Source organism: Protomyctophum parallelum, assembly GCF_964188405.1.
Source record: "Protomyctophum parallelum genome assembly, chromosome: 8".
Classification (NCBI taxonomy): Eukaryota; Metazoa; Chordata; class Actinopteri; order Myctophiformes; family Myctophidae; genus Protomyctophum; species Protomyctophum parallelum.
Genome location: NC_139703.1, coordinates 16,305,243 through 16,317,742, shown reverse-complemented (window position 1 = coordinate 16,317,742; position 12,500 = coordinate 16,305,243). Strand labels below are relative to the sequence as shown.

At 44.4% G+C, this 12,500-nt stretch overlaps 1 protein-coding gene across 1 annotated transcript in view; it reads right to left on the bottom strand.

Moving 5' to 3' along the window:
- ptprt (protein tyrosine phosphatase receptor type T) overlaps positions 1-12,500 on the bottom strand; it is a gene marked incomplete at its 3' end in the record, with an annotated part of 182,030 nt that overhangs the window by 122,925 nt on the left and 46,605 nt on the right. Inside the window, 4 exon segments of the mRNA XM_083771503.1 lie at positions 498-613; positions 2,541-2,622; positions 3,616-3,726; positions 3,947-4,107. Coding sequence (XP_083627629.1) covers positions 498-613; positions 2,541-2,622; positions 3,616-3,726; positions 3,947-4,107 — 470 coding nt within the window.

Sequence of the window (12,500 nt, the reverse complement as noted above, 5' to 3'; positions counted from 1 at the left end):
CAGTTTGATGTGCTCATGTTACCATAGACAGTCTCTTATGTAGTGTTACCCAGAGTAATCTAGTAAGAGAGTGGTGACAGGCTTTGATCTCGCCGCAAAGCGGGTGCCTATGGGCGATAGTTCCAAACATTGCTCCTATGGCTGGAACTATTCCATTGAGATATAATGAGCACTTCCGCATTCCATTGTTACAATGAGTCAACTGGAGTGTCATTACTCTCTTACGTGTTATCATAGACAGTATCTTATGTCGTGTTAACCATAGTTACCTGCAGCCATAGCTTGTCGTGTTGAGACAGTATCTTATGTCGTGTTAACCATAGTTACCTGCAGCCATAGCTTGTCGTGTTGAGACAGTATCTTATGTCGTGTTAACCATAGTTACCTGCAGCCATAGCTTGTCGTGTTGAGACAGTATCTTATGTCGTGTTATCATAGACAGTATCTTATCTCGTGTTATCATAGACAGTATCTTATGTCGTGTTAACCATAGTTACCTGCAGCCATAGCTTGTCGTGTTGGGACCACTTCCCTCCGGCCGTGCACTGGAACGTAGCGTTCTGTCCAACATTCACCTCCACGTTCTGGAGCCGCAGGAAGTGAGGCGCTTTCCCTGTCGCACGCAACGCACGCACACACACGCACACACACAGCAGGAATCAGTACTTCAGAATGGTAAATAAAAAACTAGTCAAGAGGTTTTCTTTGCACTTTTTAACCACTTTTTCTCTCCAATTTAGTCACTATATGCCAATTAATCCCTCCCTACACACGTTGCTGTGTGTCGTCATCACAGCTGCTAAATCGTACAGACTCACCTAGGGCATTAAGCATTTACTAGTCGACTAATCGACTAGTAAATCCACTAGTCAACCGTGTTGGTACTAGTTCACTAGTTGATAAGAAAAAACATATTTTTATTTTGTAGGCCTCAAGATCAGGTAGATTATAGTTATAGACACCAACAGTTTTTAAATGTACAAATACCGGTATTTATTTAAAAACTTGACTAGTCGACTAGTAACCTAGGCAACTAGTCAACTAGTAAAAATGACTAGAAGTGAATGCCCTAGACTCACCTGCCTGTGAGGAGCCCCCACCGGGAGGGCGTAGAGCCTACATACAGAGCCAATTGTGTTTGTATATGAAGAGATGCAGTGTGGTGGATTAGAACTCTGTGGTCCTTCATGTAAATGCACCAAATTAAAACATAAAAATAAAGATTGTTCACAAGTCACACATGGGTGTGTGTAACTTAAATGTTAAATGAGTATCAAGCTGGCAGTGGTGGAAAGTACAGTCACACACACACACACACACACACACACACACACACACACTAGGGCATTAACATAATAATCGATTAGTCGACTAGTCGACTAGCAAACCACTAGTCGACACTGTTAATTGACATCCGATTATTCGCTAATATTTTTAATTAAATTTTTTTTATATTAATATTTTTATTTTTATTTATTTTTTGCCTAAAGCTTGACAACACAACTGTCTGTGTGCTGTGGTGTTGGTAGTTCGCCTAATCCATTCATGGTTGATTGTGTATTATTATGTCTCATACTGCTCTAATAACTTCTGTCCTACTGAAAAGGGTAACTGTACTGAGATTCGCCCAGAATTCATGCCAGAAAGATTGGTCGTCGTTGCCCTCTGGTGGGTGAATTGATATAGCTTATATGTATTGGAAACGAAACGAAACGAAACTGAAACGAAAACCCCCCACAAATCAGCCAAGATGGAGGAGAAAGAGGATAGTAGCCAAAACCATCGATGCGGCGAGGCGAGTGGTTAGTCATTTCCGACACTCGTCTATAGCAACATGTGCACTGAAGACACGACAGGACCAGTTAAATGTCAAAGATAACCGGCTCCAGAATGACTGCCCCACGCGTTGGAATTCAACCTTCACAATGCTGGATCGGCTTAACCAGCAGCGCATCCCTGTCCAAGCCGTACTGGAAGACGAGAAAGTCACCAAACCCAGCGTGAAAAAGAAATGTCAAATTAAACCTTCGCAGTGGGAGGTGATCGCGCAGCTCCTGCCTATACTTGGCCCCCTTGCAAAGGCAACTACCATCATGTGTGCTGAATTGCATATCCTACAGTTAAAGTAAAAAGGGGGTAAAACGTGTAGGCCCTTAAACTTTTTTACAGGGCCAGTTTCGAATTGCAGCCGCCTGTAATGTTAATGTTGCCGTTGGTGCGATCATGTATTGAGTAGTGACAGTCAAATGCTGCTCTTTGTTTTATTACGAGGGGAATTCCACGGGGAACCCCTATACGCAGCCACGGTGCGGTGCGGAGCCAATCGTAACGCAGGTTTTTCCCGAATGCGCTGTTTCAATGAGAAGTCTAGAATTGCTCGGTTTTATTGGATAAAAAAAATATATATATCACTGGCGAATAATCGATTACTAATCGGCTATCAATGTAGTCGAGTCGACTACCAAAATTGACGTTTGGTTAATGCCCTAACACACACACACACACACACACACACACACACACACACAGAGTGTACTCACTACAGGGGTGGGCTAGGACTCGTATGTCGTCGATGGCGATGAACCCTGAATGACCTTGAACTGAAACAGCTTCAAATATCACCTGAGAGAGAGAGAGAGACATTCACTTTACATTACCTAGAGAGAGAGAGCGAGAGACATTCACTTTACAATGCCGAGAGAGAGAGAGAGAGAGAGAGAGAGAGAGAGAGAGAGAGAGAGTTTGTATAAGGTCAATAATGGGTCTAAAGGATTTAGAACAGCAGTTGTAATCAGGGCCGGATTAACCATCTTGCCCCCACACGTCTCATACATTTTAGTAACAACAGTAGCCTACTGCACTTTTGTTTGTGGATTTTGAAATAAAAATTATGTTTGCATTCATGTAATGTATTGTACTGGGTTCATTAATGTTACACATTAGGCTGCCCTGCATTAATGCAGGGCAGAATCAAAGCATTAGGGCTACTAGAATGGGGCATTGGTGCATGGATGCAAGTTGGAAATCTCTATTTTATCTCTCGTTTTGGACAACTGTGGGTCCGACTGACGCGACACCGTGTGGTGTGGAACGCGATAGATAAGATAGATAAGGTAGATAAGATAGATAGATAGATAGTGAGGCAATACAATATAGGCATATAGCAGTTGGCTGTGCTGTGCCAACTGCTGCTAAAAATGTTATAAGACCTATATGCCTATTCTTTATTGTGTTCTATTGTGTTCGGGGTCGGTCGCGCCCGCGCTATGGGGGGAACTAAAAATGATCTGCACAGGGGAACTCATGGGGGTTAATGCAGCCCTGGTTGTAATAGACATTAGTTAGTAGCAGTACTTGCACACTCTGCTTGCGCATAAGTAGGCCATGTATGGCCTACTTGTGTGCAAGGCACAAGTTGGCACCTCGACAGAGTGCATTTCTAGTTGGCTATATAAAATTAATCTGCTATAAGATGAGAGGTTGGCTGCATAAGATGCATGATGCATGTGTGTGTGTGTGTGCGTGCGTGCGTGTGCATGTATGAGTGCGTGCGTGCATGTGTGTGCGTGTATGAGTGTGTGTGTACATGAGTGCGTGTGTGTGCTTGCAAGTTACCTGGTAGGAGTTTGGCCAGAAGGTGGAGATAGCGAGCTCAGCTTTTACCCAACCCTCGGTCACTGTGTTTGATGTGTTCCACACTGGATTCCCCTGAGCCCCTCCATTAACCTGGACACACGTATCTATTATTATACTGTACTGGGACCCTCCATTCACCTGGATACACATTTACTTATTATTATACTGTACTGGGACCCTCCATTCACCTGGATACACATTTATTTATCATATCACTGACTCAAGAACTGCCTGGTCTGTGGCCCTCACATGCTCTGATAGGCGTGCTACCAACGATTCTCATGCATTTAGACAACAACAGGGGTCGTACCTTTATGTAGACGTTGAGCGTTCCAGGGCTGGCTCCGTCGCGGCTGGACAGGCTGTAGAGGAAGTCCACGCAGTGAGTATCGTTCTCCTTCAGCATGGGCATGAGGAGATGAGCCTTCTGGGAGGACGCTCTGCCTGAAGAGTTGACCAGCATGAAGGAACCTGGCAACACAAACACACACACAGACAGCATGAAGGAACCTGGCAACACACACATTTGTGGTAAATGGTGCGCAGCGCTTTTATCCAAGAGATAAATACAGAGATTGTGCATTACATTCACCCATTCATTCATTCACAGACCAATGCCGGAGGAAACCATTGAGGCACCTGTAGTGTACAGCTTTAGAGGAACGATGACGTCACTAGGAAGCGACTAAGCGAGTGGTAGTTGTTGACAGAATGTATGCTCTATGCCTGTACTGTTCACGATACTTTCAGTAAAGCATTAACTACAATACCGTCACAACTGTATGGACATCAGCTCATTACATTGGCGACGAGAGATGCAGCTTTTCAGAGCTTAAAGAATCCACGGAGATTTTTGTATCTACAGAGACAGCCAGAGGGAGCCAGCTAACAGCTAACAGCAGCAGCTAACAACAACAAGGAGTAAAGTGAGTGAGCACATGAACATGTTGGATGCCAGATTACTGCTGTGTCCGCAAAGTTGGAAATTACACTGATAAGAGGCCAAATCGAAAGTGGTGGAAATGAATGGAAAATAAAATAAAAAACGCAATTCAAGTAACCATAAAGGCACAAAGACATGGCTGCAGAACTACCCTTCTTTCCACCTTTTGACATAAATGCAGACACTGCTGCTCTAGCAATTACATGGAAAAAATGGATGAGATTTACCACCTTCCTAATTGCAGCTAATGTTGACAACAAAAGAAGGAAGAGAGCTATGCTATTGTACTATGCAGGAGAGCAAGTACAGGATATATTTGAAATATTCCCTGACAAAGGTGCAGACGATGACTATGACCAAGCTGTCCAACTGCTCACAGACTATTTCCACCCAAGCCACAATGTGGAACATGAAGTTTATGTGTTTCGCCAGTCAAAGCAGAACTCAAGTGAAACAATTGATGCCTATGCCACAAGATTGAGACAGCTTGCCCAGACATGTGAATTTGATGATGTAGACAGGGAATTAAAGTCCCAGATACTCTGTTGCACATCATTACGCCTAAGAAGGAGGGCGCTCAGAGAGGCTGGTTTAAACCTTAAAGGCCTCCTTGACCTCGCCAGGTCATTTGAAACATCTGAATTGCAAGCTGCAAGCATTGAGAACAGAATTGACTGTGAACAAGTTGCAGCAATGTCAGATAACAAGACGTGGGCCACAGCACATCAACAACAGACAAACCGCAGAATGGAGAGAAATGATAAAACAGCATGCAGGAACTGTGGAGGCACGTTTGCGCATCAAGGTGGCCAGTCAGCATGCCCAGCAAGAGGACTCGAATGCAGGGCCTGTGGTAGGCTAAATCACTTTGCTCGTTGTCGTCTGTCAAAGCAACACACAGAACAACGTAGCCAACCAGCACAGAAAGAGCCACGTGGACGTGGACGAAGAGACAATCAACGACAGAGAGTGAAAACAATGCAGACACATGAAGATGAAACCACGCCTGTTGATCGCATGACTACAGCTGATTCAAGCACAGATGATGAATATGTCTATGTCACACAAGTTTCGAACTCATCTGAACCACCACCAACGACACAAATATGGATTGCAGGCAGACCTGTGGATATCCTGATTGACACGGGTGCCCAAGTTAATCTGCTGGATAGACCCACTTATGAACAGGCAATGCCAGATGTCACACTTGAACAATGCACCAAAAAGATTTTCCCCTATGGATTTGCCATCCACAATGTGTTCACTCCTCAGTGCTCACAGATGATGTGGACACTGAAATGCACGTCCGTTTCGTTGCGACGCATGCAGTACCCAAAGCGAAAACTGCGACTGATCCACTACTGCAACACCTGATCAAAGTCCTTCATTCAGGCGACTGGGAAAGTGTGGATGTAAACTTCCCATTGGAATCTGATCGAGCAGCTCTAAAAGCATTCCACAACGTCAGAGACGAGCTCACTGCCCTTGAAGATGGCTGTCTTCTTCTTCGGGGCAACAGACTGATAATACCAAAGACATTACAGGCCAAAGCCCTCGCTCTTGCGCATGAAGGCCATCAGGGCATCGTTAAAACAAAGCAGCTGCTTCGAGAAAAGGTATACTTCCCTGGGATAGACAGACAGGCCAAAGAAGCGGACAATATCCGATGGAAGCCTATAACAGAGTATGCCGTTTGGCAATTATGGCGACGCTACTAATAGAACATAAAACCTGATTAAACCCACCCTGTTGTGTATAGCAACATGAATGGTTAACCATAACTGTCCAAGCGATATTACAAGTCGGTCTTCCACCTCACTCAGGGATGACAGTAAGCTATATGTGCAAATAGCACAGGACACTGTAAGCTATCTGTGCTAATTACACAGATCGGTAACATGTCATTTTTAACCCACAGCATGGATTAGTTTTAACCCGCCACACATGTTGGGAGCCACGCATGCTTTTTAACCCGCAGCACGGGTGATTCATGCTGACAGCTACATTGTTGTTGTTAGTTTTTAGTTTAGTTAAGTGTGCAGAGTTTACATTTTACACATGTTGGGATTCTGCGAACGGATATTGCTACAGTTAGAGGCATTACTGTGCGGAAAACCCCGGCTCCGGTGGTGAGCTGACCACCGGAGCTGAAATAATGTTGAGCGGTGGTGAGTAAAAACAGAGAAGGGCTGGAGCGGTGGCGGTGGTTTGCTCTTCACCGCGGCTCGTGACGTCATGTTGTAGTTCGGTGGTCACCCCACCACCGAAAATCCAGACTATGAGTATGCAGGCACTTGAAAGAGTGACCTGAGATGCTACAAACACGTGTGTTTAATTTGGCCATGTTCTGTCTTTCTCTCGCCTGTTGTGTAGAGCACGCTTGCTTTTGATACTGAGAGAGAGAGAGAGAGAGAGAGAGAGAGAGAGAGAGAGAGAGCTTGCGCGCACCACCACAACACACATACTTATATACAGCATGTAAGAATCTCTTTGTAAACCTGACCATTTGCCTGTTTTCTACCACCCTAGAAAGTAGTATCACAGATAATTTGGAACTGTATTTTATTATTCCTCTTGTAGCGCTGTCATCCTTGCTCTCTCTCACTTGTACAACTTGGCAACCTTTTGGCCCATAAAGAGAGGCACGCAAAAGACATCACAACTTTCCGGGATCGGGCAAAAGAATGGGCCAAAAAAACAAAAGAAGATGGCAACCAGTCTAAGGTTGTGGACCGGTCTATCATACAGGTGATAACCTTTAATTTGGGGGGGAAAGGGGGAGGGGGGGGGGGGGGGACAGAGAGCAGAGGGCAGAGAGCACTCCAGCCAGTTCACAAGGTAAGACAATCTATCACTTTATCACTATATGTATGACGATGTCCAATTCATAAACAAAGTTACCAACACAACACATAGCCTATGGATACAGTGCCATGGTGCCATGTTTAAAAATAAAACCGCTACTAGCACAGTTTTATAAAGTGCCATTGAGTGCAAGACAATCTGTGCCGGCTGACTAGGAACTGCCTTTTCTGATGGTGTTTCTCATTGGAGAGATGAAGACAGTTCGCAGACGGGAACAGACTCGAGGCACTGATGCAGAGACTGGAGACAAGAGGGCAGAGAGCACTCCAGCCAGCTCACACGGTAAGACAATCTACCACAGAGACTGATTGGCATGACAAATCTGGCTATTGATGTAACAATGAAGCAAGGGACATAGATGTCTCTTTCTGTATCCAACAATTTCAGCCGGAAGATTCGTCTGTCAAACTCACACCGGAATAGTGTTTGAACAAACACTATTTCTCAATGATTGAGACCTTTATAAAATACTCGGATCAGGAAAATAATCACATTGTTTTCTGCTGTGTTGCTATTCGATGCGTTGCGCTGCGACGCGTTGAGAACTTGTAGATCAGCTATTTTCGGGCGCAACCCAGCACTCTTTAGCTAGTGGAGATGTGATGTGAGGCATGGATTTCTAAACAAATTTGTTCAACGCAAAATACTGTGTTCAAGTTCAGGAGACTTCGGAAAAAAGCAATTATCCTGAATGCTGCCTTCCGGCATGGCATGGAAAGGAGTGGCATTTGCATCTATGTAAAGGTGTGTGAATGCGTGTGTGAATGGGTGAATGTAATGCACAATCTATGTAAAAGTGTGTGAATGTTTGATTGATAGATTGATTGAAATATTTATTAACAGTTTGCAGAATTACAGTACATTTCAAGCACAAACTCAATACAAAGACTGTTAACTGTGAGTGAACGTACAAATAGACACTTCTATATAGTCAAAGAACAGAACAGGAATTCATCATAAAGGAGGTAAAAAGGGAAAAGAAACATATACTGTACAGTCAGGGGGGAAAAGGGTGGGCGGTGGGATGTGTGTATGTGAATGGGTGAATGCAATGCACAATCTATGTAGAGGTGTGTGAATGTGTGTGCTATATAAATGCACCATTTTCCTTTTTTTACCAACGTCATGTCGCTGGTTTCCATTGACAATGAATGGTAGACTGCATCGTTTCATCTGCCCTGTGTGAACGCACCATAACAGGGCGTCTGAATTAGATGCAGTGGGGCACATGACAGGGTGTCACGCATCTGACGCCTTGGGGTGAGAACGTGTTTTGCACGCGCACGCACGCACACACAAAAAGACAGACAGACATTGTAACAGAAATATTATCCATCAGTCTAACCTTGGCTCTGAACGGAACCAATCAACCAGGAGCAGTGACACAATCCACACTGTGTGTGTGTGTGTGTGTGTGTGTGTGTGTGTGTGTGTGTGTGTGTGTGTGTGTGTGTGTGTGTGTGTGTGTGTGTGTGTGTGTGTGTGTGTGTGTGCGTGCATGTTAAAGTAATCTAGAGTGCGTCCCTAAGCAGGTGTCGCCACAGTGAGCAGACCTTGATTACATTTGCTATTCTCACTATTCACACACACACACACACACACACACACACACACAGGTTGACAGATGTGAGGTTAGATGAATTACTGTTACAATTACATGAAGATGAATTGATCTCTGCCGTGTGTGTGTGTGTGTGTGTGTGTGTGTGTGTGTGTGTGTGTGTGTGTGTGTGTGTGTGTGTGTGCGATGTAGCATACCACAATCGTTCAATAAACCACTAGAAAGGTGTTCTCGTCGGAGCACAGGTCTCCGCCAGGCTGGGTTGCCTACCCAGGGGCCACAAACTTAGTCATTGACGGTTGCGGTGTTTGGGTCTTCAAAATAAGGGTTGCACGGGAAAAGAAATCCTGGACGGTACGATTGAATTAATCAGCATTTGTTTGATTTAGAGACAAAGCGCAGTGAAGTTGGTTTCATGTTGGGGGACGTCAGATTATTTTGATTATTTTCCTGTTTTTCACCCATTGTCAATTATCTAATGTAATCCTGGGCGCTACACTTCCTCTGCCAACCTGGATAGGGCATCGGACTGACCTCATGCTTCCTCCCATGCATGAGGAGTCCAGGCCGCTTCTTTTCACCTGACAGGGGGGAGTTTCCCTGGTTGGACGTAGCGTGTGGAAGGAACACGTTATTCCGTCCAGTTCCTTTCCCCTCCATCAGGCGCCCTGGCTGACAAGGAGGCAGTATAGAGACTAGGATTCTTTAATTTAACCATTATTTAACCAGTAAAAACACATTGAGACTGCATCTCTTTTTCAAGTGGGAACTGGCCGAGCGGCAGAATACATAATTACACTTTCAACACTACATTGTACTGTACATGTCAAGCTATACAACAGCCAAATAATAAATCGATGAAAAATACCTCAAGAAGCCTATACAATCATATCATACTATAATTAACCGAATGTCTGAATGAATGAATGAATGTCAGAAACACCGGCGTATCTCCTCATTGCCTGCACCAATCGCTCCCAGTTTTCACACAGGCATGGACCATAATTATATGGAGGTCTTAACGGAGCCATTTTTTCAATAACATTAATAATAATTATTATTATTAGTGAATAAAAACCCGTTTATTTGTCCGTGGTCTATCTCCGACCGAGCCACACTATTAGCACACATCTTTCTATGGCAAAAAAAATCTGCACGCTCCCAGAATCCAGCTAGGCTACATTTTACCGACGCAACTGTCATATTTACTGTGCAGATATTGTTTTTACATCACCACACGATCCCACGGGCAAAGTTGCTGTGACGTCATAATCGTCACACTTCTCCACCAGCACAGAGGCCAGCCATACACACCGTTTGCACACATCTCACCATGCACAGCAGCAACAGCTAGCCTGTCCACACAATCAATCAACCTTGAACCACTACTTTGCATTCATATTCATGTCATATTTACAGTACTACGGCCTTCACAGTGACCGGGATCCCCCTTTGCACAGACAGGCGATTGACGATTCAAACCACACACGGGTAAAAACAGCGCAGGCACCATTGTGGCAGACAGGCAGCTGTTACACACGGCGCATAGCCTACTAAGGTTATTTAACCACTTTGCAATGCAATGTTTGAACGTCACTTCATATTATAACTTCAAACCAAATGCGGGTGACACGCCTGGTCACTGGCGACGCGCGTCGCGCAGTTACAGATCTCATCTTTCCTGCACCTAATGTGAAACATTGAACAACACGGCCACAATCACAACGGAATGATTATCTATCGGGGTGGCTCTGTTGGATCAGAACATATCAATAATTTAAGCCACCACTCGACGGAAGGGAAACACACATCCCGTAAAATACAATGATAAAATACATACAGACAAATGCAATGACTAACGTTTGGCTGCCCTGTCGACACCACTTGAGTAGGCTACTCAGGAACGAAACATTCCTAAATCACAAAAAACGTCTCATTCTTATCCTGATTAGATAAAGCACAAAAGCCAACCTCCGACTTTAATACAGTACATTATATGCATCTCTATGGGCAGCAGACGGTCAGCTGAGCGGTTAGGGACCGTCTACAAAGTGCAACACCAAAAGTGAAAATATTCAATAGCTATATTTCTATGCAGAATATTACCAACAAATATACATCACACATCAATGGTGTACTTATGATTGTACTACAGCATCTATTAGTGAATACATTTTTCCCATTGACTTGCATAGGAAAATCTACAACTATAACATTATGTCCTACAGTCCCCACTTGCCGTTCGGAAACTTAACTTTATTAATGGCAAGTGCTTGGTATTCAACCCTTGCTGTGGGATGGCATATCGGCCATATCCTATTCCTCAACCAGGTTTTGTTGCGAGTCATCCAACGTGGTTCTGTTGGTCACTCTAGCACGTACAGCATGCCCAAGTGTTCAATTGGGTTGAGGTCATCATCTCCACTCCCAAATGCTGGAGGTACTCTGTGTCGGGGCGAGCGTTGTCATCCTGGAGGATGGCGTTTAGGTCCCAGATTCTGAAGATACAGTATGGGATCGCCGCTGGCTCTAGAATCTCATCCCAATATCTCACTGCATTGAGATTGCCGTCAATGATGACAACTTCAAGTTCTGTCTTGCCTGTGAGAGAGATACTGCTCCATACCATGCCAAGCTATTGTCTGTGAGAGAGATACTGCCCCATACCATGCCAAGATGTTGTGGCTGCGTATGGATCCTCCAGGTGCTACGGAGGATCCATCCACTGAGTATAAAATGAATAAAGTGTAAAAATATGTTTTTTTTTTTACTGTGTGAGAGTGCAATCCTCCAATCCACTAAGCAACTCATAGCAAAGGGTTGAATACCAAGTACTTGGCATTTTGGCACATTTCTTGGAGACGCTATACCCAAACGTTTAGCTGTGTTGCTCATTCCACGAACGCCCGATCCTTACAATCTATACCTTGTTGTAAATATGACTAATCAATGATTCAATTTATATAAAATACGATACCAATTGGGATTATTAAAGTGGAGAAACTAGAAAAAGTGCCCTTCTGGGCACAGGTCTCCACCAGGTTATCCACAGATCCGTGCAGTTAGAGGTAAAAACACTTTTCGGCCAGTTATAGCGCCACCTTGAGGCTGAGTTGAAATTGTTCATGTGGCATTTCGTCCTCGGCCTAGTGGGAATGTGCGTGCACAATTTCACGGAAATCACGCGATGTGTTCATGATTTGCAGCATTTTGTTTGAAACTGAGCACTCCTGTGAACTTTGGAAGCCAATCTTAACCAATCAGGATGGAGTCTGAGAAATCTGAAAGACCCGTTTCGTTGAATGGCTCTAGAGAGACTGTGTACTAATTTGCGTGATGTTTGGACAAAATCTGTAGGTGTACTGTGAAAAAACTTGTTTTGCACAAAGCGGCCTCCTGGTGGCGCTATAACAGGCCGTTCTGGAAAGTTTGGGGCAGAGGTTCATGGTTGGCATCCAGGGAGTGTGTGTGCAAAATTTGGCATCGACCGGGTTA